A 26,969-nucleotide genomic window follows, 5' to 3' on the forward strand; every position below is an offset into this window, starting at 1 on the left:
CCTGGTGGGAGAGACAGAGTAGGAGGCCAGCAGGCCGGGAGTAACCCTCCCGTTGGTGATTTGGTTGTCTCGAGGTTTTGGAGCTGGGATACGGTTGGTTGAAGCTTTGTTCTTTAAACCGAGTTCGATTCTGGGCGGGACCCCTCCTCCCTGGATTGTCGCGGCCGCCATGATTGTTACCAGCTGCTATGCTTAGGAGCCTGGGCTGTGTCATGCTGCCCTAGAGCTTCAGGCCTTTCCCCCTGTGTACTGTGCTTCCTGGGTAGACCCATTTTACAGATGGGAAAAGTGACCCCCAGGGAGGTTGAGTATCGTGCTGAGGGTCTGACGGCTGCGTGGTGTCAGACATGTGTGTCCCTTCGCAAACTGGCGACTGCTGGAGAAATGGAGGTGCTTCCTGGTGTTGCGTGGCTGGTGGGCTCTGGACTTGGATGAGGTCCTTTGCTGGTGGGATCAGAAGGGCAGTAGGAGAGCTGGTTCTCTTCCCAGCGTGGTTTCTTGTTCAGGAGGGGATGCAGAGAGGGGACCGTGCCCATCTGTGGGATGGGGGGACGGGTGCACTCCTCCAGCTCGTGGTGAGTGCTGGTGAAAGGTCCCCTGATCTGGGTTTCAGATTGAAATGGGGCGGCTGGCGCTGCAGCACGGTAGGCTAAGCCTCCGCCTGTGGCACCGGCGTCCCTTATGGGTGCCAGCTCAAGTCCCAGCTGTTCCTCTTCCAAGCCGGTTCCCTGTTAATGGCCTGGGAAAGCAGTGGAAGATGGCCCAAGTGCTTGGGCCCCTGCACCTGTGTGGGACACCTGGCGGATGCTCCTGGCTCCTGCCTTCGGAACAGCTCAGCTCTGGCTGTTGCAGCCATTTGGGGAGTGAACCAGCAGATAGAAAACCTCTCTGTCTGTAACTCTGCCTCTCAAATAAATAAATAAATCTTAAAAAAAAAAAAAAAAGAAGTGCAGGACATTGTAGGCAGGACACAGATTCCAGGGCATTCATTCATGTGTGTCTGGGAAAGGTGGGCAGCCCGTGAGAGGCAAGATTGGTCCGGTAGGAAGGGAACAGTGGTAACCGATGATGGTAACTTCGGCAGGGGTGAGGATTTGGCCCAGAGGTTAGGGTGTGGCTTAGGACACCTGCATCCCACATTGGTGTCCTGGGTTCAAGTCCCGCCTCCACTCCTAGTTGCAGTTTCCTGCTGGCGGCAGTAGGTGGCTCACGTACCTGGGTCCCTGCCACCGTGCAGGCCACCTGGATTGAGTTCCCAGTTCCTGGCTTTGGTGTGGCTCAGCCCTGGCCATGGTGGGCACTTGGGGAGTGATTCCGTGGATGGGAGCTCGTCTGTCTATGTCTCTGCCCCTGAACCAGAATCCAATGATAATATAAACTGCAGGTAGTTCTGTGTGGGAATCTGGGGTGTTCCATGTTACGCTCAGTGCCTTCCAGGCTTTCTCTCTCCTTGGCTTCCCAGAGTGCTGGTGGCACGTCAGGTGCCTACAACTGATTCAGTCCTCCTGACGGTCCTGGTATCAACCCGCCTTCCAGACGAGGAAACTGAGTCCCAGAGAGGCGATGCCTCTTCTCCAAGGTCACAGGCGGCCGTAGAGCCAGGGTTTGGATCTGGGCATGTGGGTGCAGAGACCTTGACCTTGACCGCCCCGCTCGAGGTGGGCCGAGCTGGGTTCTGATTGCAGCGGGGCTCCAGGGGCTTTGGAAGGACTTTGGTGTGCTGGCCCCAAGCGAGGAGGTTTTCGCAAGAGTTGAGGTTTGTGAAGATAAGGATCGGGACCGCGTCGGGGGAGAGAGACATGTCTGCTTCTGGTGAGCTGTCTGCCTGTCGGATCCCGAGTGTGTTCCATGGGGTCAGGTCAGGGTGCTAGCCTCCTGGACCCAGACCGCCTCACACCCTGGAATCCCTGGGGGTTCAGCAGGGGTGAGCAGGCTCACTGCTCTCTCTGCAGATGGAAACTCACCTGAAACACACAGGGATGATCGCACTTCCTCCTGGGAAGCAGCAGCAGGAGGCAAGGAAGGGGTTGAGTCAGGGTATCTTGGCAGCGTGCCCCGTCGAACCATCTGGACTCCATCCCATGTTGCTAACAACCGTCAGCGTCTTACAGAGGGCCAGGCACACAGTAGGTCCTCCACACAGGCTAGTGGGCTGGAATGGAAGTGAAAGCATTGAGCAAGAGTCCATCTTGGGAGGTGTAGCGACTGTAGGTTATCGTCCCTGACCCCAAGGAACTCTGGGTCGGCTGGAAATGACCGCAGCTGAGAATGCAAAGGCAGGCAGGGCCTTCCCCGCGCGGACTCCTGTTCCGTTCGCTCCCGCGTTCCTCGGGGGAGCGACGTCTCTCCAGGCCTTGCGGGGTCCTGGCCGTGGCTTCCTGTCCTCAGCGGCTCCGGAGTCAGACAGCAGAAGTCCCATTTGTCTTTCCCACATGAAAGCCTCGGCGCATCTGTGAGTTATGATTTGTGAAGTCTCTGCTTTAAAGCCGAATGCATTTATCATCGAGCTGGCCCAGCCGACCCTGCGGAGTGCAGGAATGAGACGCTCCCAGGCCCCGGCGCGGGCGGGGCTGCGCCAGATGACCCACCCGTGAGCGGAGGCTGGCCACGTCGATCACATTCCCTGGAAACAGCCCAGGAGCAGCCAGCTGTGGGCTCCACGGCCGGGCTCTCCGGTGAGCTCTTAACTGTGTGTTCACACCAGGGCCGGGCAGTCCCAGGCCCAGGTCTCCCAGGAGAAATGCAAGCATGTCCACATGGAAACTCGGACACACATGTTCATAGCAGCAGTATTGCTAAGGGGCCCAAGGTGGAAACCCCTCTTCCCTCCCCACCCCAAATGTCCATCAGCCCGTGAATGGGTACCTACAATGCGGTGCGTCAGTTTTACGTGTAGCATCTTATTTACAGCCTATTGCATAATTTCACTGATAGGATATTTATGGAATACTATTCAGCAGTAAAAGGAAACGAAATTAGGGCCAACGGTGTGGTGTAGCGGGTAAAGCCGTCGCCTGCAGTGCCGGCCTCCTATATGGGCACTGATTTGAGTTCCGGCTTCTCCACCTCCGATCTAGTGCTCTGCTATGGCCTGGGAAAGCAGTAGAAGATGGCCCTAGTCCTTGGGCCCCTGCACCCACGTGGGAGACCCAGAAGAAGCTCGTGGTTCCTGACTTTGGATGAGCACAGCTCCGGCCATTGTAGCCATCTGGGAAGTGAACCAGCGGATGGAAAACACCTCTCTCTCTCTCTCGCTCTCGCTCTCTCTCTTTGCCTCTGCCTCTCTGTAACTCTGCCTTTCAGATTAGTACATGAATCTTTTTTTTAAAGAAATGAATTACTGAATACATGCTACAGTGTGGATAAACCTTGAAAACTGTATGCAGAGTGAAAGAAGCCACTCATGAAATCCCATAGCCCAGGGGACTTCATTTCTCTGAAACCTCCAGACTGGGGAACCTGGAGGGCCGGGGAGTAGACCGGGGGTGGTGGTGGGTGAGAGGTAGGGTTGGGAGTACCAGCAGGGTTGGTGCAAAGGGTGCATGGGGTTTCTTTCTGGTGTGAGGAAGGTGTTCTGAAATAGAGGGTGATGATAGGGGCACAATGCGAGATGCTGCAGGCCCCTGGACCGTGCACCTCCTGGGGGTGACTCCTATGCCATGTGAGTTGGAGCTGCCATTCATGAGGTGTAGGGTTTGGGGTGGGGAATGGGGACAGAGTAGAGGTCCTTTCCTGCCCCCCAGGCCCCAGGATGCTGGGCCGCAGTTGCACAGGACTCTCATGCTCATTGTGTGGCAGCAGCAGGAGGCAGCACCCCACGTGCTGTGGGCAGCATTGGGCCCTGGAACAGGCCTCCTTCCGTCCCACCCATGCCAGCTGGGCCCATCAGTAACACTGAACCTGTGTTTGCCCATCAGGGCCTGTAACGATTCTGACTTCACGTGTTGGGAGGATTCAGTGAGATGATGGAGCCAAGCCTTTCACCCCATGCCTGGCACTTAGTAGGTACAGTAAATGCAGCAGGGTCATTGCTAGTCCAAAAGGCTGTTTTGCCTGAATTATGCAAAGATATTTCTAGGTGGATGTATTTCGAAAAGCTCCCGTCCTGGTCTGAGGCAGGCTACCCCCAGACTAGTGTCTCCGTGAGAACAGAGAGGACTAGGGACCATTCACGCGCCCCTCGGTCGGGTGCCCGGTACATGGACAGCCTGTGGCTCCCTGTTTGGCACACCTGGGGTAGCTTTCTTCCTTCTTCTTAGCTTCCACTCATTTCTGCACTGGCTGAAGATTCACTGTAAGAAAGACGCAGTATACCTAGGGGCTCAGCCCGCCTTCTCTCCCTCCCAGTCTGACAGTGAACCAGAGCCATTTAATGATGCCTGCCAACGTGCCCAACACTGTGGGCCGTTCCAGAGGACAGTGACAAGCGCTGCTATTGTGACGCCTAGAATTCTGCCAGGGCTCCGGGATGAATACATCCGGGGTCGGCTGAGAGCCGAGCCATAAGCTGAGTAGTAGATACAGCGTTGAGGAAGAAACCGTGGCTGTAGCATCAGACAGACCCGGGTTCAGATTCCGCCCGGCCGCTCAGTCGTGCCAACAATCCTGGGCAGGTTGCACGTGTCCTCAGAGCGTTTTTTTCTCATCTGGAAAATGCACCTGCTAGAATCCTGCCGAGTGGGCTTGCCATCCAGAACAGCATTTGGCGCTTCCAGCACGGGGCCTGGTGCGCTGCAGGCTCTGGAAAACCAGAGCTCGGGTCGTGGTTTAGAGGAGGAGGCGTGATGTGGGGGACTGGGTCCCCTTACCTGGGCTCAGGGCCCTTCGTGCGTGAGCAAGCGTGCAGCCCCCTGGTGAAGTCTGCGGGCCCCATCAGAGCACCTGTGTTCGTTCCTGGCCCTGGCTCTGGCTCCCAGCTCTCTGCTCATGCACACCCTAGGAGGCAGTAGGCGATGGCTCAAGTCGCTGAGGCCCTGCCACCCACGTGGTCTGACTTCCCAGCTCTTGACCTTGGTCTAACACAGCCTTGGTCATCGTGGGCACTTGGGGGGTGAAACATCCTGTGGGAGCTCCCTATCTGTCTGTCTGCCTCTCAAACAATTAAAAAAAAAATCCTCCCAAGGGCTGCCCAGAGGCTGAAGTCTGAATTTGCCTCCTGCATCTCCTAATGCTCTCCCCTCCTTATTTCTCTGGCCCAGCCCCGAGCCCCTTTCCTGCTGAGCAGGTGAACAGGGTGGCAGCCTCTCTCTGTCCTCCCCCATGAGACAGGAGGCAGGGGAGCCATCTGCCTGACTCATCACTGTCACCCGGCCCATAGCCCGGTGCTCAGGCACAGAGTGGGTGCCCAGCAAGAATGGGTGAGTGAGTGATCAAGAGACAACTACAGGAAGTGCGTACCAGCAGCCCTGAGAAGGGAGAACTCTGTGAAGGTGGTGGTGGTGGGGCAGCGGGGACAGCCCCCTGGGGCCCCATCTCTGTCCTCCACGAGGTCACCCCCTTCTCTGTGCCGTGTGCACAGCCGCAGAGGGCCCGGCACTGCCAGATGCCTCTCCCCAGCAGCTCTGCACCGCGGCTGGAGAGGGAGGAGGATGTTCGAAACCATCTCCAGCCCGAGCTCTGCAGCCTCCTCGCTGCTCCTACACTTGCCCGTCTTCCTCCGGAGATTCCAGCTCCCGCTCTGAGACACCCCAGCCAGCGGCTCTGCAGAGAGCAGGAGCTTTCCATGCAAAGATGCACCTGCCGGGTTTGCAAAGCGTTCCTCCCGGGCTGTCAAGCAGGGACTTTAAGAACTGTGCAGCAGCCGGCGGTGGACCACACTGGCATCCCAGCTTCCGTGGGATCAAGGAAGCAAGTGGATGATCCCATCAATGATTTGCAAAGGAGCCCCTGGACCCAGAATGCCTAGGGGCAGGAGCCCACCGCGAGTCTCCTGGGTAAGCTTGAGATGGTCGGCGGTGACCCAGGTTCTTCACGTGTGAAATGGAAGTGGCTGTGAGGGTAAGCTACTCATGAGTGAGGTTCTTATGGCCGGCGCTGTGGTGTAGCAGGTAAAGCCGCCTGCGGTGCCAGCATCCCAGTTGGATGCCAGTTCGAGTCCCGGCTGCTCCACTTGCAGTCCAGCTCCTGGCTAACGCTCCTGGGAAAGCAGCAGAAGATGGCCCAAGTGCTTGGGCCCCTGCACCCACGTGGGCGAACCAGAAGAAGCTCCAGGCTCTTGGCTTCAGAAGGGCCCAGCTCTGGCCATTGGCGGCCATTTAGAGAGTAGACCAGCTGATGGAAGACCTTTATGTCTCTCCTTTTCTCTCTGTAACTCTGCCTTTCAAATAAATAAATCTTTAAAGGAAAAAAAAAGTGTGTGGTCCACCGTGAATGGCAGCTGAATGTTCTCGCCAGGGGTCCTCCTGGGAAGGGCAAGGTCGGGTCTCGAAGCTTGTGCCTCCAGCAGCCTGGACACAGTGGGTGGCCGGCAGTAGGTGCCCTTGTGTTGACACCTTGGTGTCACCAGGAAAGAGAGAGGCTGAGAGGAAAGGTCCCAGAGCTTGTTGGGATGAGAGAGCATCCTAGGGTTTTCTGTGTGGAATTGGTGAAATGCAGCAGGCTTCATTTCTGCTTCCTGGTTTGTCGCAGGAGAAGGACTGCTTTCTGGGGAGCAGGGGATGCATCCTCAGCTCTCAGAACTGCTTTCCAAGTGCCAGGAGAGTGTCCCCTGTCGCCTGTCCACCCACACCGAGCGGCCTCTGGAAGCCGCCCCTGCTGACTGGTCCATGAGATGCAGATACGCTGCCTTTTGGCTCAGGGCAGCCCTGGCTTCTTAAGCACATCAAGCGGGTGTGTGAGATGGAAACTGCTCACGAGTCTGCGAGATGGGATGGTGACAGGCCTCGGTCCCCGCCCCATTCCTCCCCAGCGCTGCAGCTCCTCATACGGACTCAGGGAGGGAGGAGGTGCTGAGAAGAGGGGGAGCCAGTCCCCGGTAAGTGTGGGCTGCAGTGGTTGGAGATTCCCAGGGAGCTTCACCCATTCCTTATATCTTGGGGCTCCAGGGGGCTCTGAGTGTGGTCCCCATGAGGCTGGAGGCCACCCTCACGTGTGCATCTCCCCGTGGCTACATTGATTCTCCCCATGGCTTGAACACTGATAGGGGCAGGGAGCACTCGGCCCTCAGGGAGAGCCCAGTACTTTGAACCCAGTGACAGCTGGGTCTGAGGCCATACTCCAGGGGTGATTAAAAGACCTGGGAGAGACCTCTGCAGGGCAGGGATGTTTCTGGGCATCTCAGGTTAAGAGAGGACTTGATTCTTGTGTTTACTGCTCTCTCATTCGTAAAGGTGGTCACACGGAGGCTGGTGGTGTGGTGCAGCCAATTAAGCCACTGCCTGTGACACCAGCATCCCAATATCAGAGCGCCAGTTCGAGTCCTGGCTGCTCCACTTCTGAGCCAGCTCCCTGCTAGTTTGCCTGGGAAGACAGCAGCAGACAGTCCAAGTACTTGGGTCCCTACCACCCACATGGGAGACTGGCTGGAGTTCCAGGCTCCTGGCTTCATCCTGGCCCAGCCCTGGCCATTGCAGCCGTTTGGGAAGTGGTGACCAGAATCAACCCACATCTGTCTGAGCTCTTAACCGCTTCTCACGAAGGTGTACAGATGGCTCTGTCATTGTTTCTTGCGGCAGATGCTCCTTGTGCCTTTCCTTTGGGCTCCTTCTGTGTATCAGGCACTGTGCTAGGCACTGGGCAGGGGAGGGGGAGGGAGACAGGGGAGAAGATGCAGCCGCTGGTCCAGAGTACACAGGACACCTCTTGACACTGTGATGTGTGTCTGACCCTCCGTCTTTGCAGACCACGTATATTCTTAGCCTGTTTAAGAAGGCTGTTTCCAGGGTATATGCGTTTATTTATTTACTTATTCATTTGTTTTAATCTTTCAGAATTTTGTCACTTTGCATCAAATATATCCGTCATGTAGCCTTAGCTTTCTTGACCTCCGTTCAGAGAGATAGGCCAGCGAGACGTTGAGAGGCTTCCCGTGGTCCTCGGCGCAGCGTAATCACCTCACGTGGTTCTTAGTAGACTCGAGAGGGAGGGTCTTCAGCCTGAAGAGCCTCACAGTGCAGTTCCGTAGCGAGCTCAGGGCCCAGGGCTGGCACGCGTTTGGATGGGAAGACCGGGCAGCAGCACGCGCACTCCAGGAAGAGCCCCGTGCTGCGTCATTCCCGTGGCTCGTGTAGTCTGTTCCCCAGGCAGAAGCAAATGCAGTGCTCCGAGGAGCATGTGGGCATGCAGGCAGCTGTATGCAGCTGTATGCCATCCAGTAGCAGGGCCGCTTCCTGAGCGTGGGCTGCCCACTGCCCCCACTGCCCCTCGGGCTTTCTCTTCCAGCCTTCGCCTTTCTAGTCTTAGAACATTCATTTTGCCAGCGAGGAAGCAGAGGCCTGGTCCCGAGGAGCTCTCTGGGGCTGGGCTGCCTGACTTCAGGTTCATGGTTGTGACCCATGGGCTTCGTGGCGTCTCCTATGGTCAGAACCATAGACGCTCCCGCAGCTCCCTGCTTTGCTGCTTCCCCGACTCGCAGGCTGACCGGCACCTGTTGAACCCAGGCTCAGAGTCGCCAGGAGCTGCCTTCAAGCTTGCGAAGACAGCAATTGGAGGAGCTTAGTTCCATGGTCCCAGTCATTCTCTGTCTAACTGGTTTATGTCCTGCCCTGGCACACAGTAGGAATGCAATACCTGGGAGTGTTGTCAGGAGACTTGGGTGCAGGTCCCATGGTTGCCACAATGTAAGCTGTGTGTTCTTTTTTTTTTTTTTTTTTTTTTGACAGGCAGAGTGGATAGTGAGAGAGAGAGACAGATAGAAAGGTCTTCCTTTTTGCCGTTGGTTCACCCTCCAATGGCCGCCGCGGCCGGCGCATCTCGCTGATCCAAAGCCAGGAGCCAGGTGCTTCTCCTGGTCTCCCATGGGGTGCAGGACCCAACCACTTAGGCCATCCTCCACTGCACTCCCGGGCCACAGCAGAGAGCTGGCCTGGAAGAGGGGCAACCGGGACAGAATCTGGCGCCCCAACCGGGACTAGAACCCGGTGTGCCGGCGCCGCAAGGTGGAGGATTAGCCTGTTAAGCCATGGCACCGGCCAGCTGTGTGTTCTTTGGGCAAGATATGTCCCTTCTGTGGCTTCAGCTAAGTTATGTGTAAGGTCAGAGCTCTGGACAGACTTAGCATTCATTATTTACTCAACAAACGCAGATACTCTTTGCATACAGGGGATTTTATCCGATGAATCCACTGTAAATGGAAAATGGGAGCCAGGAGTCATTGAACACTCCCTCACCCACCCAGCAGTGTGGCTGGGCCACACAGCCCTCTGTAGCACCTCCAGTGTTCCCCAGAGGGCCATGGGGCTGCCCGGGAGCTGTGCCCATTGCTGTTGCCCAACATCGCCCGAGGGCACGGGGCTGCGTCGCCCTAGAATTCAAAGTCGGGTTTGTGTCGCATGTGCATGGTTTCCGCACTGCCGTGAAGTTGAGAAGTTGATGAAGTGGGGCCCCTCGGTGTGTATGAGGGCCTGCCCTGCCGCCTTCACCGCCCAGCCGTGGAGAGGCAGCGATGATGAGGAAGACACTCCTGCTCCCTTACGGCGTACGTTCCAGCCCCTTCCAGAAGCTCCAGCTGCCGTCTCCATGTCTTGTCCCCGAGCCGCTTCAGAGCGGCGGTGGCCGACCCCTCCTCCGTCTTCTTCCCCTGGAAGGCAGACCCCACCAGGACACGGGGTTCATTTGCTGATGCATCCCAAGAGCCTAGGACTGTGCCTGGCACACGCAGGCCTCCCGGTGAGCGGCACTCATGCACCATTGCTTGCAGCTCGTCTCCTGCCCAAGCCGATGCAGGACCTGAAAGTGCTGGGCCGAAGCCTGAGAAGAATGTTAAAGGGCAAAGGTCTCCTTTTTCAGGAAGAGGACTTTTTTCCCGAAGGCAAGAAGCGGCCGAGGTTGGAAGGGTTGTGAGTCCTCCTAGCTGAGGATTAGGCATGCAGCAGGATCCCTCGCTTTCTCGTCTGGGGATGCTTTTTTTGCAAACCGCAGAGAAAACAAAACAAAAACAATAACTGCTTCCCAACCCTCCCCTCCCCCCTTGCTTCCAGCAAGGAAAAAAAAAAAAAACACTTGCTGCTTAAAACAGCTCATGAAGGAAAAAATCCTAACAAATATTTTGCATTTCTCTGGTGGCGGCACAGTCTGAATTCCTTTCAGCCCCACAATGAGTTCTAATTTTATGAAATGTTTGGATTAGCCACCAATTTTCCGGTGGAATTTAGGAGGCTTGTGCTCGTACTTTCCGCTTGAAACAGAGCCGTCTCGTAGAATCCGTGCAGTGTCCCTGGGCCCAGTGGGACGTTCCAGCCAAGGACAGAGTGGCCACGCACAGAGTGATGGGGGAAGAAGGCCATCTTCCCGACAGCTGTGGCCAAGCCTTGCAGACAGACCGTGCCGTGTTCTCTGGGCCCCGGCTGGGCTGCATACCACTTCCAGCTGATCGCGGGCACAGTGCCTTGCACCTGACCGTGTTCTTTCACTTCTCAGAGCCAGAGAACATGAGGGAGTCTGGCAGTTGGCTGAGAGGCATTTGATGGCACTTGGTGCTCTCTATGCCACCACCTCCTCATAGCACAGATGGCCTTGGATCATAATTCCCAGTTCATCTCTCTCTCTCTCTGCCTCTTGACCTGCACAGTCTAGAGCATGGGCCCGTGTGGCCAGTGGCTACCCTTGGGCAGCACAGAACCCATCGTTTGCATCCTTGTAGAAAGTTCTGTTGGGCAGAACTAGCGCAACTATTCCTGCCATGCTCTGCCCCTTATGTTTGATCAGCTCCGTGGCACTTGTTGCTACCTGCGAGTGTTTCCACGCAACCTCGTCCATTGTGTTGTGGTTCTCTCCAGTGGCTAGAATGGTGCCTGGTGTGTGTGAGTGCACCGTCAAGATTTTTAAAATGAATGGGTGGGAGCTGGTGCTGTGGCGTAGCGGGTAAAGCTGCCGCCTGCAGTGCCGGCATCCCATATGGACGCCGGTTCGAGTCCCAGCTGCTCCACTTTCAATCCGGCTCTCTGCTGTGGCCTGGGAATGCAGTAGAAGATGGCCCAAGTCCCTGGACCCCTGCACCCTCGTGGGAGACCAGGAAGAAGCTCCTGGCTCCTGGCTTAGGATCAGCGCAGCTCCGGCTGTTGTGGCCATTTAGGAAGTAATCCAGCAGATGGAAGACGTCTCTCTCTTTCTGTACCTCTGTGTCTCTGTAACTCTGCCTTTCAAATAAATAAATACATTTAAAAAAACAAAACATGTCTGGGCAGAACATGAGGCTGTTCTGCCATGGGGCCCAGGCAACAGTATTTTTAAGCAGATGCCCATCTTCCCACCTAGTCCTTATGGTGCATGGCTGGGGGTGAGCGTCCCTGGCTGGGACATGCAGATGGCAGCCCTTGGGTTCTGCGCTCCTGAAGGTGGCCCCGTCCATGCCTGGCCAAGCTGGGGCCTAGCGCCCACGAAGGTGAGCCTCCCCCTACTTTGTCCCCATCATACTTCCTCCATGGAGGGCTGCTGTGCCCAGAGCCACCCACTGGGCCTGGCCCAGGACCTTTTGCTCTGTTGCATCATGGGCTGCCCGTAAATCGGCAGCCGGCTTGTTTTCCTTTTAGGCCCCAGTTGTAGTGACCTTTGTCTGTCTGTTTATTTTGGGGAAATCGATTCCCTGGGGGGCTACCAAAGTACGTTTGGAGGGACTTCTTCCAGTGGGGTGACCTGAGCTGGTCTCTCGGTGGCTTCCTGTCTCCCAGCCCCCTCTCACTCTGCCCTGTGACACTGTCCTCCCAAACCTCGCATTCTTGAAGGCCTCGCTGCCGTGTTCTGACTTAGCCATGTCTCTTCCCGGTTTCCGGTTTTGGAACCTGTGTGGTGCTGTGTGCTGGGCACGCTGTAGGGCATTTTCTGTAGGATGTGTCTGTACAGTTTGCCTTTCCTTGACAGTGACGAGAGTAAACCGAAGTCTGAAATTGGGCTCTTCATCCTCAGAGGGCAGGCAATTAGCATCACACCGCCATTTGGAGGGCGAGATGGGGCCTGGCCCGTAGAGGCCGCCATATTGGAGGTGGTTGACTTGGCTGGAATGGAGTGGAAGCAGCAGTTCCCCGGTTTTCAACCTGGCATGAGTCTCAGGCAAGGGGTTGAAGAATACAGGTGAACCGGATGTGTTTTGGTTAAGTGGAAACACTCATAACTTTAATATACAGCTCTATGTGTATCTTCCCAGAGAATTGAGGCTCGCCCATTTGAGAGCCAGGCTCACTGAAAATGGTTGGTACTTCTTAAAGAAATGTCCCAGTGGCTGCACACTTTCTTGCCCTCTTAGAGCACCTTGAAGGTAGTTGAAGCTTTCCTTGATGTCTTTGGGTAACTTCTCCCAAGTGGTCCTCGGAACAAGGTTTTGACTCCTCACGGCTGTTCTGCAGTTTGCCCGTCTTCTCCTTTGTCCATTTGTGATTCCTTCCTGTGGCCTTTGAGACAGATAAAAAAAGTCGTTTCCCTGTGGCAAAAATAGCGTGCGCTCAATATCTGATAACCCACAAGACACAGAGAAGGTCCAGTCAGTCGACTCGTCGCGTGTGCTGGTTCCGTCAGAGGCTGGTTCTCGCAGCTTTCCGGTTCTGTTTCGCTGGCTTCCATGTGGCTCTGCTGGGAGGAGGCTCATTAGAGCTGCATTAGTAGGAAAATTAAGCGTGGCCACGTGCAGGGGCTTGGGGCAAGCAGTCGGTGGCGTTTCTTTGGATGGTTTTCCAAGGGCTGCTTTTCCTTCCTCACGCGCTCTTCAGAGCTGCATGGGCCCTGAGCGTGGACTTGGTGAGTTCTGTTTTCCTGTGTTGACAGATGAGCTGCCTTGTGGGGGCAATGGGACTGGTCAGGGTCACCCAGATAGTATGTGGCTGAGCTCAGCCTCTTGACTCAAGGTCAAATGCATTTCCTCTGTCGCTCCCTCTTACCTGTGTTTTACATTACGGGTTAAGGGATAAGTGGTTTTGGAATAAAGGAGCTATTGTTGCCTTTGGGTAACTGAAACCAGGAAAAACCTCCCCTTACCTCAGCTATCTCGGTTGCTCAAGTGACAGAGATTTCAGCCTCTTTCTTGAGGGAGTCAGAAGCAGAGTTAGCCCCGCTCTGAGCCTGCCAGGCCCAGTCTCTCCGTTGGAACATCAGGCTTCGATTAGTCCCGAGATGGATTCCGAAACACACTTGAAAGCCACTCGCGTTATTATCTGTGCATAGCTTACATTTTATGACCTGCTTAAAGATGCAGGGAGCATAATTCTTGGGAAGGGCTGTCTTACGTACTTGTTCGTCTCTTCTGCAGATGCGATGTTTGCACTGGAGCCAGTCTGGCTTCAGATGTCAGCTCCGGGATGTTTGAGCTGAGCTGTATGAGTCCATTAGACAATGTAAGAGTTTTTCAAAGGGAGAAGAGTTGTGTCTCAAACCAAATGTTTTATATGCAGAACATCTGGGGAGTATTGGTATTTGTGTGTACCGGACATCAGAAAGCAGTGTGCGGGGTGGGGCGGGGCGGGGTGGGGGAGGGGATCCGTGGGGATGCTTCTGGCCCATGGTTGCTGGGTTTGACAGCTTGGTTGTCAGAGAATGGTGCTTGTGAAGTGTTGCTATGAGGGCGATGCTCGAGCCAGGAAGGAGTGTCCCTGTTCCGCCGCACACACCATTTGTTCTGATGAGCGCCCATTGGAACAGGGGGAGTGTCTGGGCTTGTTTTCTCCAAGGCTTCAACTCCAGGGAGAGGAAACCTCACCATGCCAGGCTAGGAGTGTTTCTTCTCTGTTGTCACTTGGTCCCATGGATGTGACAAAATGCAGAGACAGGTGTGGCCTGGCAGAAGCAGCCCCGGCCACAGAGTCCAAGTCCTGGGTGGACACTTGGTTATCATCTCTGTCACCCGTGGGAATGTGGGGAGTTCCTCTTCTCGGTTTCAGTTTTCCTCTCTTGCCAAATAAGTAGCCTGTCTCCTGGCAGGGCGCGGGGTGAGGACGGGGTGTAAAACACAGTGGGATCGCATATGGAGGAGGAGGGTCATTGCTTCCAGGGCCGTGTGGGCTTGTGCACTGGAGTGGAATCTGGGTAGAGAACTCGTAGATCCTGGATTGGGTTGGTGGTGGTGGCTGGGTGGGTAAGAAAGGGGTAATTCTTACAAAGATTAAGACAGGATATTCAGCCCGTTTGATTCAGCTCAGCTGAGCAACATGGATGGAAAGTTCATATTAATAGTGCCAGATTCTCTCCTCGACGTTGAGAATGTGGGCAGGAGCAAGGCGGTTCTGCTTCTGTCCTGGAGCCCCTACCTGCTACGCCTGGGATGGTGACCACGAGTGTCTGTCCCTGTGTATTGACTGGGATTAGGTAGCAGGGACAGAGGCTGGTAAATATTTTGTCTGATGTCAACAATGCTTGGCCGAGAACGTGGCCAGACTTCTTGCACTTTTGTGCAAAGCATGGCAAAATGATTCTTACTGGATCACCCCCCCCCTCCAAAACCCGGAGAGAAATCTCACAGTAATTCAGTGTGGTGACACTGTAGCATGGGAGGGAGTCAGAGAGATGACAGCCGACGGGGCCCTGAGCACAGCCTTTCAACGTACTAGCACTGCTCACACGAAACCATCGTAGTCCCGTTTGGTGGCGGGATGGCCAAGTATAAGACACAGGGTGTGGGGAAGGGGCATGGAGACACTGCTTGGCTCTTTTGGGAGTGGGAACGTGAGTAACTGAGCCAGGTGAGACTCAGTTCTGGTGTGAGCTGATTCGTACTTGGGAACGTCTCTGAGACACAGGTGGAAATGGGGGGCGAGGCATGGGAGGCCTGCCCGGGAGACCCCACCTCTGCACACACGCAGTGGTTTGCAGGGTCCTAGAACCTTAGGAAGAGCATCTTCCTGGCTTGCTCCAGAGTTATGGGCCCCCATTGGCGTGGGGGAGGGTGAAGTATAGTCTGCTGGGAACTGTGCCTGATGGGCGAGGACTAGAACCCAGCGAGGTCAGGATGTCCCTTCCAGCAGGAGGTGGTAGGTGCTGGCAGGGAGGGGCCCTGTGTCCTCTGCTCTTTCCAGTTGGCCTGTAGGTGACTTGAAGGGCGGGTCCAGGTCATGGCCTTCAGATTGGATTGATGCCTTATCCAGAGCAGATTCTCCCAAGATTGCTGGCTGGGGCACTGACTCATTACCACATCACTGTAGGGCGAGCCTCCCAGACGCTGCTGCCTAGCTCTGCCTTTACCCAGCAGCACTGGCTGGCCCCTCCGAGAGCCGCAGGAGACACTAGTGGATGTGCTTTTGAAGAGAGAAGTGGTTTAAATCGAAAGTTTAGATCAGGGGGCTGGTGCTGTGGTGTAGCAGGTAAAGCCGCCACCTGCAGGACCGGCATCCCTTATGGGTGCCAGTTCAAGTCCCAGCTGCTCCACTTCTAGTACAGCTCTCTGCTATGGCCTGGGAAAGCAGTAGAAGATGGCCCAAGTCCCTGGGCCCCTGCACCCATGTGGGAGACCCGGAGGAAGCTCCTGGCTCCTGGCTTCGGATCGGCGCAGCTCTTGCTATTGTAGCCAGCTGGGGAGAGAACCAGTGGATGGAGGATCTCTCTCTCTTTCTCTCTCTGCCTCTCCTTTTCTCTCTGTGTAACTCTTTCAAATAAATGAATAAATAAACCTTTAAAAAAAGTTTAGATAAAAAGAAGTGGTTTTAATAAAAAGATTTATTTTATTTACTTGAAAGACAGAGTTACACAGTGCGTGGTGGGGAGTGGGGGTCGGGGGAGATGCTCCATCAGCTGGCCCACTCCTCAGACGACAGCCAACGGCCAGAGCTGGGCTGATCTGAAGCCAGGAGCCAGGAGCATCTTCCGAGTCTCCCATGTGGGTGCAGAGGCCCAAGCACTTGGGCCATCTTCTGCTGCTTTCCCAGGTGCATTAGCAGGGAGCTGGATCAGAAGTGGAGCAGCTGGGACTGGAGCCGGCGCCTATATGGGATGCTGGCATGCAGATGGTGTTTAATCCGTTACGCCGTCAACGCTGGCCCTGTGGTATCAAGTTTCACTGAGGAAAAGACTGTGGCTGGGGACACAGCAGTGTGGCCTGGGAGGGCCTTCCGGTGCAGAGTCTGACCAGTTCCTGCTCAGCATACACCTGCTGTGTGCCGGGTGCTGGGGCTCGCCTCTTTGTCAGCGTGGACAGGGGTCTGGAGTAGTGTCTTCGGGTTGGGTGAGACCCAGCTCTCCTGTTTATTAGTTGTGGGCCCTCGGGCACAGTTCTTAGCCTCCCTCACACTCCATTTATGTTCATTGAGAAAGCAGAAATCATCATGTTTTTGCAAGAATTTAATAAAAGTGAAAGAGAGGTTGGGAGGCTTTAATAGAATGGAACCCAGGGCCTGGCGCAGAGTAAAGGTTTTATAACTGGCAATTATGATAGTTGCTGTGATCCAGGATTCTGAGTCATCCCCGCTTCTCTGGAGTGGGCACTGCTATTATCTCCACTTTTATTTTTTTAAGAAAAAAACTTACTGATTTATTTGAAAGGTAGAGTTAGAGAGAGAGAGAAAGAGAGAGAGAGAGAGATGGATCTTCCATCCAGTGGTTCACTCCCCAAATGGCCACAACAGCCGGGGCTGGACCAGGCCAAAGCCAGGAGCCAGGAGCTTCTTCTGGGTCTACCATGTGATTGCAGAGGCCCAAGGACTTGGACCATCTTCCACTGCTTTCTGAGATCATTAGCAGGGAGCTGGGTCAGAAGCGGAGCAGCCAGGACTGGAACCAACACCCACTGTGCCACAGTGCCACCTCCCTATTATCTCCATTTGAAAAGGGAGTTGGGGCTCAGTGATTTGGGGACAGAAGAGATTTAACACTTGAGACACCAGCAAGCAACAGAAGACCAAAGGGCAGCAGGTGGCTGGCGCTTACACTGAGCGGAGATGTTCCATTGTGGCGTTATGATCTGTAGCCGTCCCTTTTAACACCCAGGTCTGTTTGAGTAACAGGGTGTTTTTGGTGTGTGTGTATCCCATACATACAGCAGTCACCTACAGAGTCCTTGAGATGTCTATGTAATTCCAGAAGGTCATAGAAAAATGGACTTCAAAGCTAAGTTTAATTTGAGGCGAAAAAGAAAAAAAAATGGAAATCCATGCTTCGTTTTGTATAATATTGAACTTTTGGAAGACCCCCTCATATGTGTGGACTTCAGACTTTTTTTTTTTTTTTTGTAACAAAATAAACTTGGCTCCAAATTCCATTTTTCATGAACTTTTGGAAGCACCTGCTGACTGTTGTGATCCAATCGGAAATGGCCTCTATGGGTGGAGCTTGCAAGCCTAGGTGTGTGTTGAGGGGTTGGATCGTTGCCGGGGCTGGGCTGTGTCTGCAGTGGAGGAGTTGTCAGCTGATGGGCTGTGCAGGGCTCAGGGCGGAGACGACAACAGACACAGAGGTCCCGAGGCATGAGCACCTCTCCGACTTGGGCCACTCCTTGGGTCCCTGGGATGACCACAGACCCCTGCCCCGTCTCCTCAGGGACAGGAGTGCTGAGCACCGGGTGAGGCTCACGCACCTGACTGGGGGCTGGAGATGCCCGCTGGGCCTGAGCACACTCTTGCGGGGTCAGGCTGTGTGTAGCTGGAGGTGCGGCTGCGCTAAGCATCCCTGGCCGATTTGTGGAGGGCTCGTGGGGGAGCTGACCGGCATCCAGAGGGACTCCGAGATGGGCTGGGACCAGCCTCTTAACCCTCTGAGTACTGGGCTACGAGAGTGTCCCTGGGAGGGAGAAAAATGTTGTCAGCAGATGATGCACGTGGCCTCCGTGGTCCCCCAGGTGCTCAGGCCGTGGGGGACCAACTGCAGCTGCCTCCATTGTCCCCAGCTGGGTAGCCTTTGCTCGCTCTAGCCACTATAAATCAGATTTCTGAATAAAAAGGAATTCTGTCAAGATAAAAATAACTTCTGACGAATCTTCCCTTTCACCTCCCTATAAAATCATCCATGGCTAAAATATGAAACACAAAACCACGCCCCTTTGGTGCCTGTGATATTTTACTGTCTCTGGGAATGAAAAACCCATAGTTTCTTTGTTCCGCTCGGCTGTACCAGCCAGACACCGTGGACAGATTTCCTTTACCTTTGAAACTCATTTCACCTCTCGGGTCTTTTGTGTCCCTTGCTCATTGTTTCCGGGGTCAGTGATTCAGTGGCAGCCTGAAGTTAATATTTAAAAGCAATATTTGCTGTGAATTAAGAAATAATGGGATAAAACCCTCTCGAGTCTGCCTATTCATGTGCCATAGGAAACCAGGCTTTAGGAACTGGAACAAGATGTGGACTGGAGTGGACCGAACACAGTGTCACCAGCATCGCTCCGTGAGTGGCATCTCCATAGTCCATGCCAGACTATGAAACATCGCAATTTGTCACTGCGCTCAGGAGTGTCTGTCCCTCCCTGTCTCAGCTTGTTAATAATGCATCAGATCTGGGGACTGTGCCTTGGCCGGGGCCTGCCCCGCGTATAAACTGTTTGCCTTTTTGTGGCAGCGTGGGTCCGGCTGCCGGCTGTGGCTCAGCATTGGGGGAGGGCTGCTTGCTCAGAGTGGTGATTCCTTCTGGAGTGGCCGCGAGACTCCGGTTACATTCCGGAGCTGTGAACCTCCCTGCGACTCCATCTCCTCATCTGTCAAATGGGAGGTTGGCATAGATCATTCTAAAGTCCTCACACTAAGGCCAGTGGCGCTTATGATGGCTTCTTCCATGGTTCCTGTTGGTCTTCCCCCGCCCCCATCGCACGTTGCACACAGTCTGGTGCGGTCCCCACACCAGCCTACAAGGAGATATCAAAAAACCTCGTGGAAAATGGAATGAAAATTTTTTTGGTGCAAAAAATTTTTGACAACCGTCAATAATATGCGTGTTCTGTGACCTTTGTGACGTTCCTGTGTAATTCCGTCCTGATGTGCAGTGGGGGAAACTGAGCCCGTGGCTCGAGGACCTGGGGACTTCTCTCTGCTGGAGGTGCCTCGACCCTGTTGCCGGGAGTGATGACAAGGCCCAGGTGCTGCCGCAGGGTCTCCGAGCAGTTCTGGCGGGGGCGCTGCTGGGGCTGGAGGCTGATGGGCTTCCCTAAGCTGTGCTACCGACAGTGTCCCGCTGAGCCGGCGCCACCCCGGGGAGGCTGTCCAGCTAAGCGGCACCCTCGGCCTCTGGTGCATCCCCTTCCCTTCCTTATCCAGTTGCAACCTGGAGGAAAAGCAAAGGGTTGGGAGTTGGGATTGGTGTTGCAATTGACTTTTTGGAAGCATGCAAGTCTAAAAATAAACAGCCTGCTTAGCAGTTGCGGTCCCGGCCCACCAGCCTTGCATTGTCAGTCTTTTTGTGAATGTGACGCTGCCTGCGTTAGAGGCTTTTTCCTAGCCCCGGGTGTGCAAAGTTAGCATCAGCAGGCAGCTTCCCTGGGCTGGCGCCAGGGACATCCCAGTTGGGAGCACGCTCTCTGTTTTGCTAGGGGACATTATGTGGGGTCCCCAAGCCTCGTCAGGGAGGCCTTGTTGATGACCCCCCCGTATGTGGACGGGCACTTCATCCATTTCATCAGTCATCTAGTGTGTCATGTGACCCTGTCAGGTGTAAGTTACAGCATCCTGGGGGCCATTGGGGCCACCTTGACCCTGCTTTAACATGGCCATTCTCAAGCCTCACATCGCCCAGGAAGTGGTAGAAACTGCTGGTGCCGGGCCTCCCCCGACACCCCCAGCTCACTGGGTCGAGGGCCATCGAGGGCTCTGCAACATGGTTTCCCCCGACCCGAGGATCTGATGCAGGAGATCTGCTACCCCCGCTTCTACCTTGACAACTCGCTTAGAGGATTTAATGGTCCTTTTCGGGCTGCCTTGTGGCTTGGTTTTGGCGTGGCCACTCGGCTCTGAGTTCCCGCTGGCCCTCTTTTTGCTGCTCCTTTGATTCCTGCCCGGCCAGCCACGGTCACGGTCTTGTGATTACAAACCCCAGTGCCCTATAGGGAGTGCAGATCTGCCCCAAGATGTCTGTCATTAGTTCCACTTCTGTTGCCGCATTGCCACTGTGATCAAGACCTTCCCAGCTCATCCTTGCAGTGGGCTGGGTGTCAGAGAGTGAGGAACGACCGTCCCAGCCCTCCCTGAAGCCCTCCCGAGCAGGCCCTGGCCTAGTCCAAGGCAGATCTGCTCTGCTGTTGAGATTCTGGAAACAGACCTCAATTTTCATGGCAGCAGAAAAATTGGTATCATCTGAGGAGTCCTTGTCTCTTATGGGGGCCTTTGGGAAGTGGAGGACTGGGAACTGCATTACCCCAGGATTATATTTCTTGAACCCCTTACCAGGCTCAACGGTTGCTGGTGGCGAGTGGCGGATGCCATGCTTGGCCAAAAAGCTTGTCCTTGTACCTGCCACGTTCCCTGGCATCAGGCGCCTCTCTCAGCCTGTTGACACAACTCTTGGCTCCCAGCGTGCTTCTGTCTGAAAAAAAACATCCATGTGGGAACATGAATCTACAGGCCAGGGAGGAAAGGAAGAGGAGCCCACAGGTCCCGGGGCGGAGCTGGCATGGATTCCTGCGGGGCCTGTTGCATCGTGCAGCTTGCTGTAGCGCTGTCCTGACTTGGCCAGGCTCCTGCACCAACAGCTGGGGGTCATCTCATTCATTAGGGGCTTTGCTTGCAAGGTGGTCGTCAACGTCAGCTAGGGCCTCTCTGACGCGAGTTGATTGATGGTCTCGAGGTGGCCCACGTGGAGCCACGCTATGCCCCAGACTCTGTCCCAGAGCAGTTGCAGGAAAACCCCGTGTGCTGGCCTCCGGCTTGACATAGCTGCTTGCTCCCTGCGGGCCCCTGCTAAGAAAGACTCTGCTGCCCCTCCTCCCTCCCAGTTACCTCTGCCTCAGTGCCCTGTGGCTCCCGTGGAATGTGGTCGTGGCCAGGGTGAGATCACACCCTGCGAATGGCACGGAAGTTGCCAGCTCCTCGTGCTGCTGGGATTAGAAGGCAAGCCTGTTCTCACTGAGGGATGCTAATGCCGTGTTTATGAGCGTGTTTCTCCCCTGCTGCTCTGTCCCCAGCCCTGCCTTCCGGGACCTCACGAGGAACCTGGACACCTTCATCTGCTTGGAGGTGGTCCATCTCTCCAGCCGTCAGAGACCCTTGGGGATCTTTCCAGAGATCCTGCCACTTGGAATATTTGGTCCTAGTTTCCAGGATTGGCTTGCATGGTGGCGAATGGCTCAAGTTCTAGCTCTCAGTGTTTTTCCTCTGTAGAATGGGGTTGCAGTTAAGGTTGAAGGGAGTCAGGTCTGCTGGTCCATGGCTAACACTACCAATACTGCTGTTGGTTTTTAAAAAATGCCGATGTGTCAGGGGCAAAGACAAAGCCCAGACTTAGCTGCTCAAGGTCTGGTCCCCAGATCAGCATCGGTGGTGTCACCTGGAGGCTTGCTAGAGAAGCGAGGTCCTGCCCCAGGCGTGTGGATTCAGAATCTGCATGTCTACAAGGTGCCGGGTGAGTCCTATTCTAGAGTCCAGCCTACAGCTGGCCTGTGTCCCTGAGTGAGCGCCCAGGGGAGGTGGCTGGGGAGCCAGGGGGCTGTGACTGTCCCGGTTAGAGCCTCAGGTACACACGGCCCGCCACCGCTCCCCTCCACTCCCCGCCGCAGGGCCTACCACTCATGATATAGCTGCTTGGAGTTTGGCTCTAACCTGCTGTTGCCACCTACACAGGTGGGGACAGGAAGGATGTCCGTGTAGGTGGTCAGGAGGAGAGGGGCCTGTGACGTGACTCGTGGTGGGCCCGTTATCCCTGAAGGGTGGCCTGGGACCTTGTGGCACTCACACAGTCCTTGTTTATGGTCACCGCCTACAGTGGACAGCGACTGTATACCCGGGGCTTTGTTAACTTTCAAGGGTATGTCAGAAAGTTCATGGAAAATGGAATTAAAAGTTAGAGTTTATTTTGGTATCAAACTTTAAAAAAAAAATAACATGTGGAAAATGGGTATTATGAAAAAACTATGCATGGAGTTCAAAACTGTGTTGGTACCAAAATAAACTTGAAGGTGCTTCATATTTCCACTCATAACAACCGCCAAGAGGTAGGACTCGCTAAGTCCATTGTAAAGACGGAGACACAGTGACTTGTGAGGTCTGGGCTAGCCTGGGTCGCCACCCAGCTGGGGAACCTGGGCGTGTCCCCGACACGCAGTGGCCCCTGTGGAGGCAGGCTGCAGAACAGGTGGTTTTTGGTGACTGCCCCCCCCCCCAAAAAAAAACAACCAAAAAAACCTCCCCCATAACTGGCAACCACAGAGAGGAGGCCAGGCCTCTGAGATTTAGCAAGACGTGGGAATTGGCTGGGCTGAGCGTGCCTCTTAAACAGGCAGGCACCACAGCGCAGGATTCGCAGGTCGGCGGCCAAGCCCGCTGCCCAGTAAGTTTTAAACATTAAACTGTAGGGTGGCCTTATTGAAAAGCAGACGGTTTTATAAGGCACACAGTGCCGTCTAGACTTGGGAACATTATGAAAGTGGCTGAGCGCCGTGTCGGGCTCAGACACCTGAGTCCTGCGTGTTCCGATGTGCACAGGAAGGAATTCCGGGGATTGGGGGGCGGGGGGGCAGGAGGCTGTGTGACTCAGACATGTGGTCATCTTCCTGCTGGGCTCTGTCCTTAGCTCTGCTTTTGCTGCTCGCTGTGTGGATTGAGAGAATCTGGGCAGGAGGCATCCTCTGTAATGCCGGGCATGTCTGTGCCTTCTTTGGTAGCCCCTGGCCATAAGGGTAATTATATAATAATTGGGGTAATTTCAGTTTATTGCTTAAGCTCCCCCTCTTCCCCCCTCCCCTCCTGTCCTCTTTTAAGGTTGGGGCAGAGTCTTGTGTGGCCCCAGCATTGGGCCTGGGACATGGTAGGCAAGTCAGGATTCATAAAAAGACTGAATTTTCAACATTTTAGCACGCTCTGTTCTGTTGAATGGGCAGTGCTAAGGAGATGGGGGGAGAGGCTGGTCTGGGGGTTGCTTTTCTGGGTCCCAGTCTTGCATCCCGCCGCCTGCCCTTGGACGTGGTCGTGGTGGTAGGCCCGGCTGTCAGAGCATCAAGATGTTTCCGAAGCGATTAGGACTTACAGACCCGGGGTGGATATTCCTTTAGGCTTTGTGTACTTTGAGAACAAACGTGATCTTCCATCTCAAGACCCCCACTTGCTGTGCCTTAGGGGAGCCAGAGGGGGCTCAAGTTTGTCTCCAAGGAAGAAAGGCGGAGCAAGGTTCTACCCATGGGATGCTCTGGGTTCCAAATGGCTGACAGTTACTGAACAGCTACCCTGGCCCAGGTGTAACCTTCCCAGAGACCCACAAGGCAGCTCCTATGATTTCTCTCCTCGCAAAATGTGGAGACTGGTGCACAGGTGTGACGGAACCTGTCCAAGGCTCACACAGCTGGAGAATAGCTTTAGCCAGGCCTCAAAGCCAGGCTCCCAACCACTGTGCAATGCTGCCTCTCTGTGCACGGGCTCAGTTTATCTCGGGAAGCACACGGTCATACAGGAGCTACCTTTGCAAAGCTCCATGATTTCTTAGCAGCCTTTCATTATGTGACAACAGCCCTGAGCTCACTGCATCCTGCACACGCAGGCTGAATGTGCAGTAGATGCTTCGAGAAGAAAGATCATCGCAGCTACTGCAGAAGATGAGATGGGAAGGGGGTAGGAGGGGAGTGGCTGGGTCTGTCTTAGGAGGTGTGAGGAAGTGGAAGTGCTGATGGAGAGAAAGGTGCAAAGAGCCAGGGTGTGTAACACACTTAGTGTGGGACTGCAATGAAGGGCTTGGTGGATGCTGCCTGTTAGGGTTACCCTGGTGGATATTTTCTTGACCATGACCTCGGAGCAGGGCTGTCATCCCTCCGGCCTTGACAGCGGCTTAGTTCTGCAGGAGGTCTGGTGTTGTCTCCTCACGAGCTGAGCTGTCTTTCACACTGTCAGGGGCACACGCGGTGTAGGAAGTGGGCAGTTTTTGTGGAGGGCCAGCTGCCGAGGTTGTCCTCCTGGATGGAGCCCTGCGAGGTCGCCGGCACCCAGTGGGGTTTCATTAGGATCTGGGCACTTTCCCTTCTCAGCCTGGGCTGCCAGCGTGCCCTGGCAGGTGTCCCTGGGACCCTCCATCTCTCGCAGAGGAACCGGCTGCTTTTCTCCCCTGCCCACCCAGAGAATGTCACCACCCCAACGGTGAAAAGATTTTATTCTTACTGCAGTCTGACAATGGGGCCTTCCTGAGGCCAAGTTGAGCTTGCTGCATAATCAGAGGGGAGGCTTCCACCCTTGGCCCGTCTTGAGTTTATGGAGGAATGCAGGAGTGGGTCCAACAGCCACCCACATCCTCCCCGGCCTGTGTGTGTTCGCTGTCTGCTTCCGCCAAGAAGCAGCTCCCGGGACTGCAGGCTTTCCGCAGACGACAGACAGCCTCCCGCTCAGATCTGTCACGTTTGACGTCAGCCGAGAGCAGCGGCTCTCCGTGTGCAACCCGCACGGCGCTGTCGGGAGGTCCTGGGGCAGCTCTGAGCCTGGCAGCGGGCTGCTCGCAAAGGGGCCGTGAAGCTGCAAGGATCAGGCGACTCCTGCCTTGTCTGCGTGCCCGCCCACGGTCTGAGGAAGGGCGGGGCCTGCCGGAGGGCCTGTGTGTTCCACATCCACTGCTCTCTCCATTCCTGAATTATGCACGGAGCTAGGATGTCCAAGAGACCTGAAATCCTCTTAAAATCATCCTTTCTTGGCAGGGTTTCTTAACTTGGTGGTCTCTCTCTTCCCGACCCAATTCCACTCCCACTTCTGTGGTCTGGTTCCTGTCACCTGCAAGGGCACTTCAGAAAGTTTGTGGAAAAATGAAATTAAAAAGTTAGCTGCTTTGGGTGCAAAATTTTTGAAGTTCATGCATATGAGGGTGTCTTCAAAACGGTCACAGAAAATGGACATTATAAAAAAAATATAGATACATCTCAGATTTTCCTGTACACAAATAAACTTACCATTCAGTTCCATTTCCCACAAAGTGTTTGTAGTCCCCTTGTGTTTCAGATGCTTTTGTCTGCCAGCTCAATGGAGAGCTGGCACAGTTAGGAGTTGTGGATGCTGTCTGGTGAGACTCCATTCCGGCTGCGGTTGACCAGTTGACCGTGTGATGGTCAAGGTGTGGCCATGGGCTGCTGATAGGAAGGGTATGTTTCTCTCCAGATAGCCTTGTGCCTTTATAATCCAAGGGATGGATTTAGCTGCCTTTCATCTAGAAAAGCGTGATACAGGTGAGAGTTGAGGTCACAAGAGGACCAGGCAGGGAGGGGACAAAGCAGGTTGTCTGAGCAAAAACCCCTGCCCCAAGGGGTTTTTGCCCCCCTTAGAGCCAAGGTGGATTAAATTAGCAACCAACTTGTTTATGAGCAAAGACGACTCCATGGGCCAACATATTTTTCCTTATTGGATTCCTGTTGTCGCTTGATGCCTTGATTTATGTGTGTCTTTGGAATCATGGCTCTGTGTGCTGGCCCCGGCAATTCTCTACGGTTCGGATCCACAGACAGCAGTTGGCATGGAGTTTTGGAATGTATGGGGGCCGGGCGGGGGGACTGGCTGTGTCACTGCCTCGTTTGACCCTGGTTGCCTCTGGAAGAGCCTTCTTCTTGTCACATCGCGCGCCATCGAAGTGGAGGTGTGCAGGAGGGATCCGGCTGCCGAGCAGTTGTGTAAAGGCGTTGAGGGCTGGGGTCTTCAAGCGCGAGGTTGGAGGCAGCGCTGGCGTTGGCACTGGCCACATGGGCGCGTCGATCGGAGAGTCAGGGCTGCACCGATCGGAGAGTCAGGGCTGCACCGTGGGGCCGAGAAGTGCAAACTCCACCTGACCTCGTTGAATCATCAACACCCTGAAAACCAAGCTCCCCTTTTGTCTTTCCTCAAAGGATCCGATTCTTAGAATCTGGCCGTGTTAAGCAGCCTGTGTCTTATTGACAACAAATAAACAAACAAGCAAAAACAAAACCAAACCGAAGGCCAGGCTGCTAAACCCTGATGTTTTCTGTTGCTAGGAGCAGGGTGTTTCTGCTGTAAATGAAAGACATGACAGGGGGCATTTCGAAGCTTTGTTTTGGTTCTGGTGGGTCCTGCCAACAAGTAACATCTGTATTTGTTTTCCCGCACTCCCCCAATGGCTGATTTGCATCTGTTTAGCTCTCTGAGTAACATTTCATTTCCTGACTTTATAGGTGGCTATAAAATCCATTCGTAAGGACAAAATTAAGGATGACCAAGACATGGTTCACATCAGACGAGAGATTGAGATCATGTCATCCCTCAACCATCCTCATATCATCAGTATTTATGAAGGTCAGTGATTTCTTGTTTTTTTCCCACCTCCGTATCAGTTACCATTTCTCATACCATGGAGCTTGCCAAGACTTTTAGGTAATTGCCCTTCTGAGCGGGAGCCAAGTATTTTTCCTCATGATGCAAAAATAGCTGGGTGTTATCTCCTATTTGGTTACCTTGAACGCGACCAGACACACGTAGCGCAGCTCATTTCGGTTATAAAACATCTCTGGTGGGTGTCTTATTCCGTCTCCCCAGTTCCTTGGTGGTTGCTAAGCGACCCACCTGATTGAAAGCCAGTCCGTGCGACAGCCCCGGTTTCTGAAGAATGGCAGTTTCCCTGGGTGACCCCGGAACAGCGGATCTGTTATAAAGTCATTCCCCACCACTGATGGTTTCGATGCTGGTGTGAATTGCTCAAAGTCAGGCTCTTAGAGTTCGCTCAGAGCAGGTGCAGGAAGCACCAGAAAGGAGTTCCGTGTAGCTGGTGCTTTGCAAGGGGAGTCCAAGCTGGAGTTGGTT

At 54.6% G+C, this 26,969-nt stretch overlaps 1 protein-coding gene across 1 annotated transcript in view; it reads left to right on the top strand.

Annotated features, from left to right (window-relative positions):
- The window catches only part of NUAK1 (NUAK family kinase 1), a 73,880-nt gene that overhangs the window by 4,694 nt on the left and 42,217 nt on the right, over window positions 1-26,969 (top strand). Inside the window, exon 2 of the mRNA XM_062202981.1 lies at window positions 26,345-26,465. Coding sequence (XP_062058965.1) covers window positions 26,345-26,465 — 121 coding nt within the window. The remainder of the gene's footprint in view (window positions 1-26,344; window positions 26,466-26,969) is intronic.

The sequence above is a fragment of the Lepus europaeus genome, chromosome 10 (genome assembly GCF_033115175.1).
Source record: "Lepus europaeus isolate LE1 chromosome 10, mLepTim1.pri, whole genome shotgun sequence".
Lineage (NCBI taxonomy): Eukaryota > Metazoa > Chordata > Mammalia > Lagomorpha > Leporidae > Lepus > Lepus europaeus.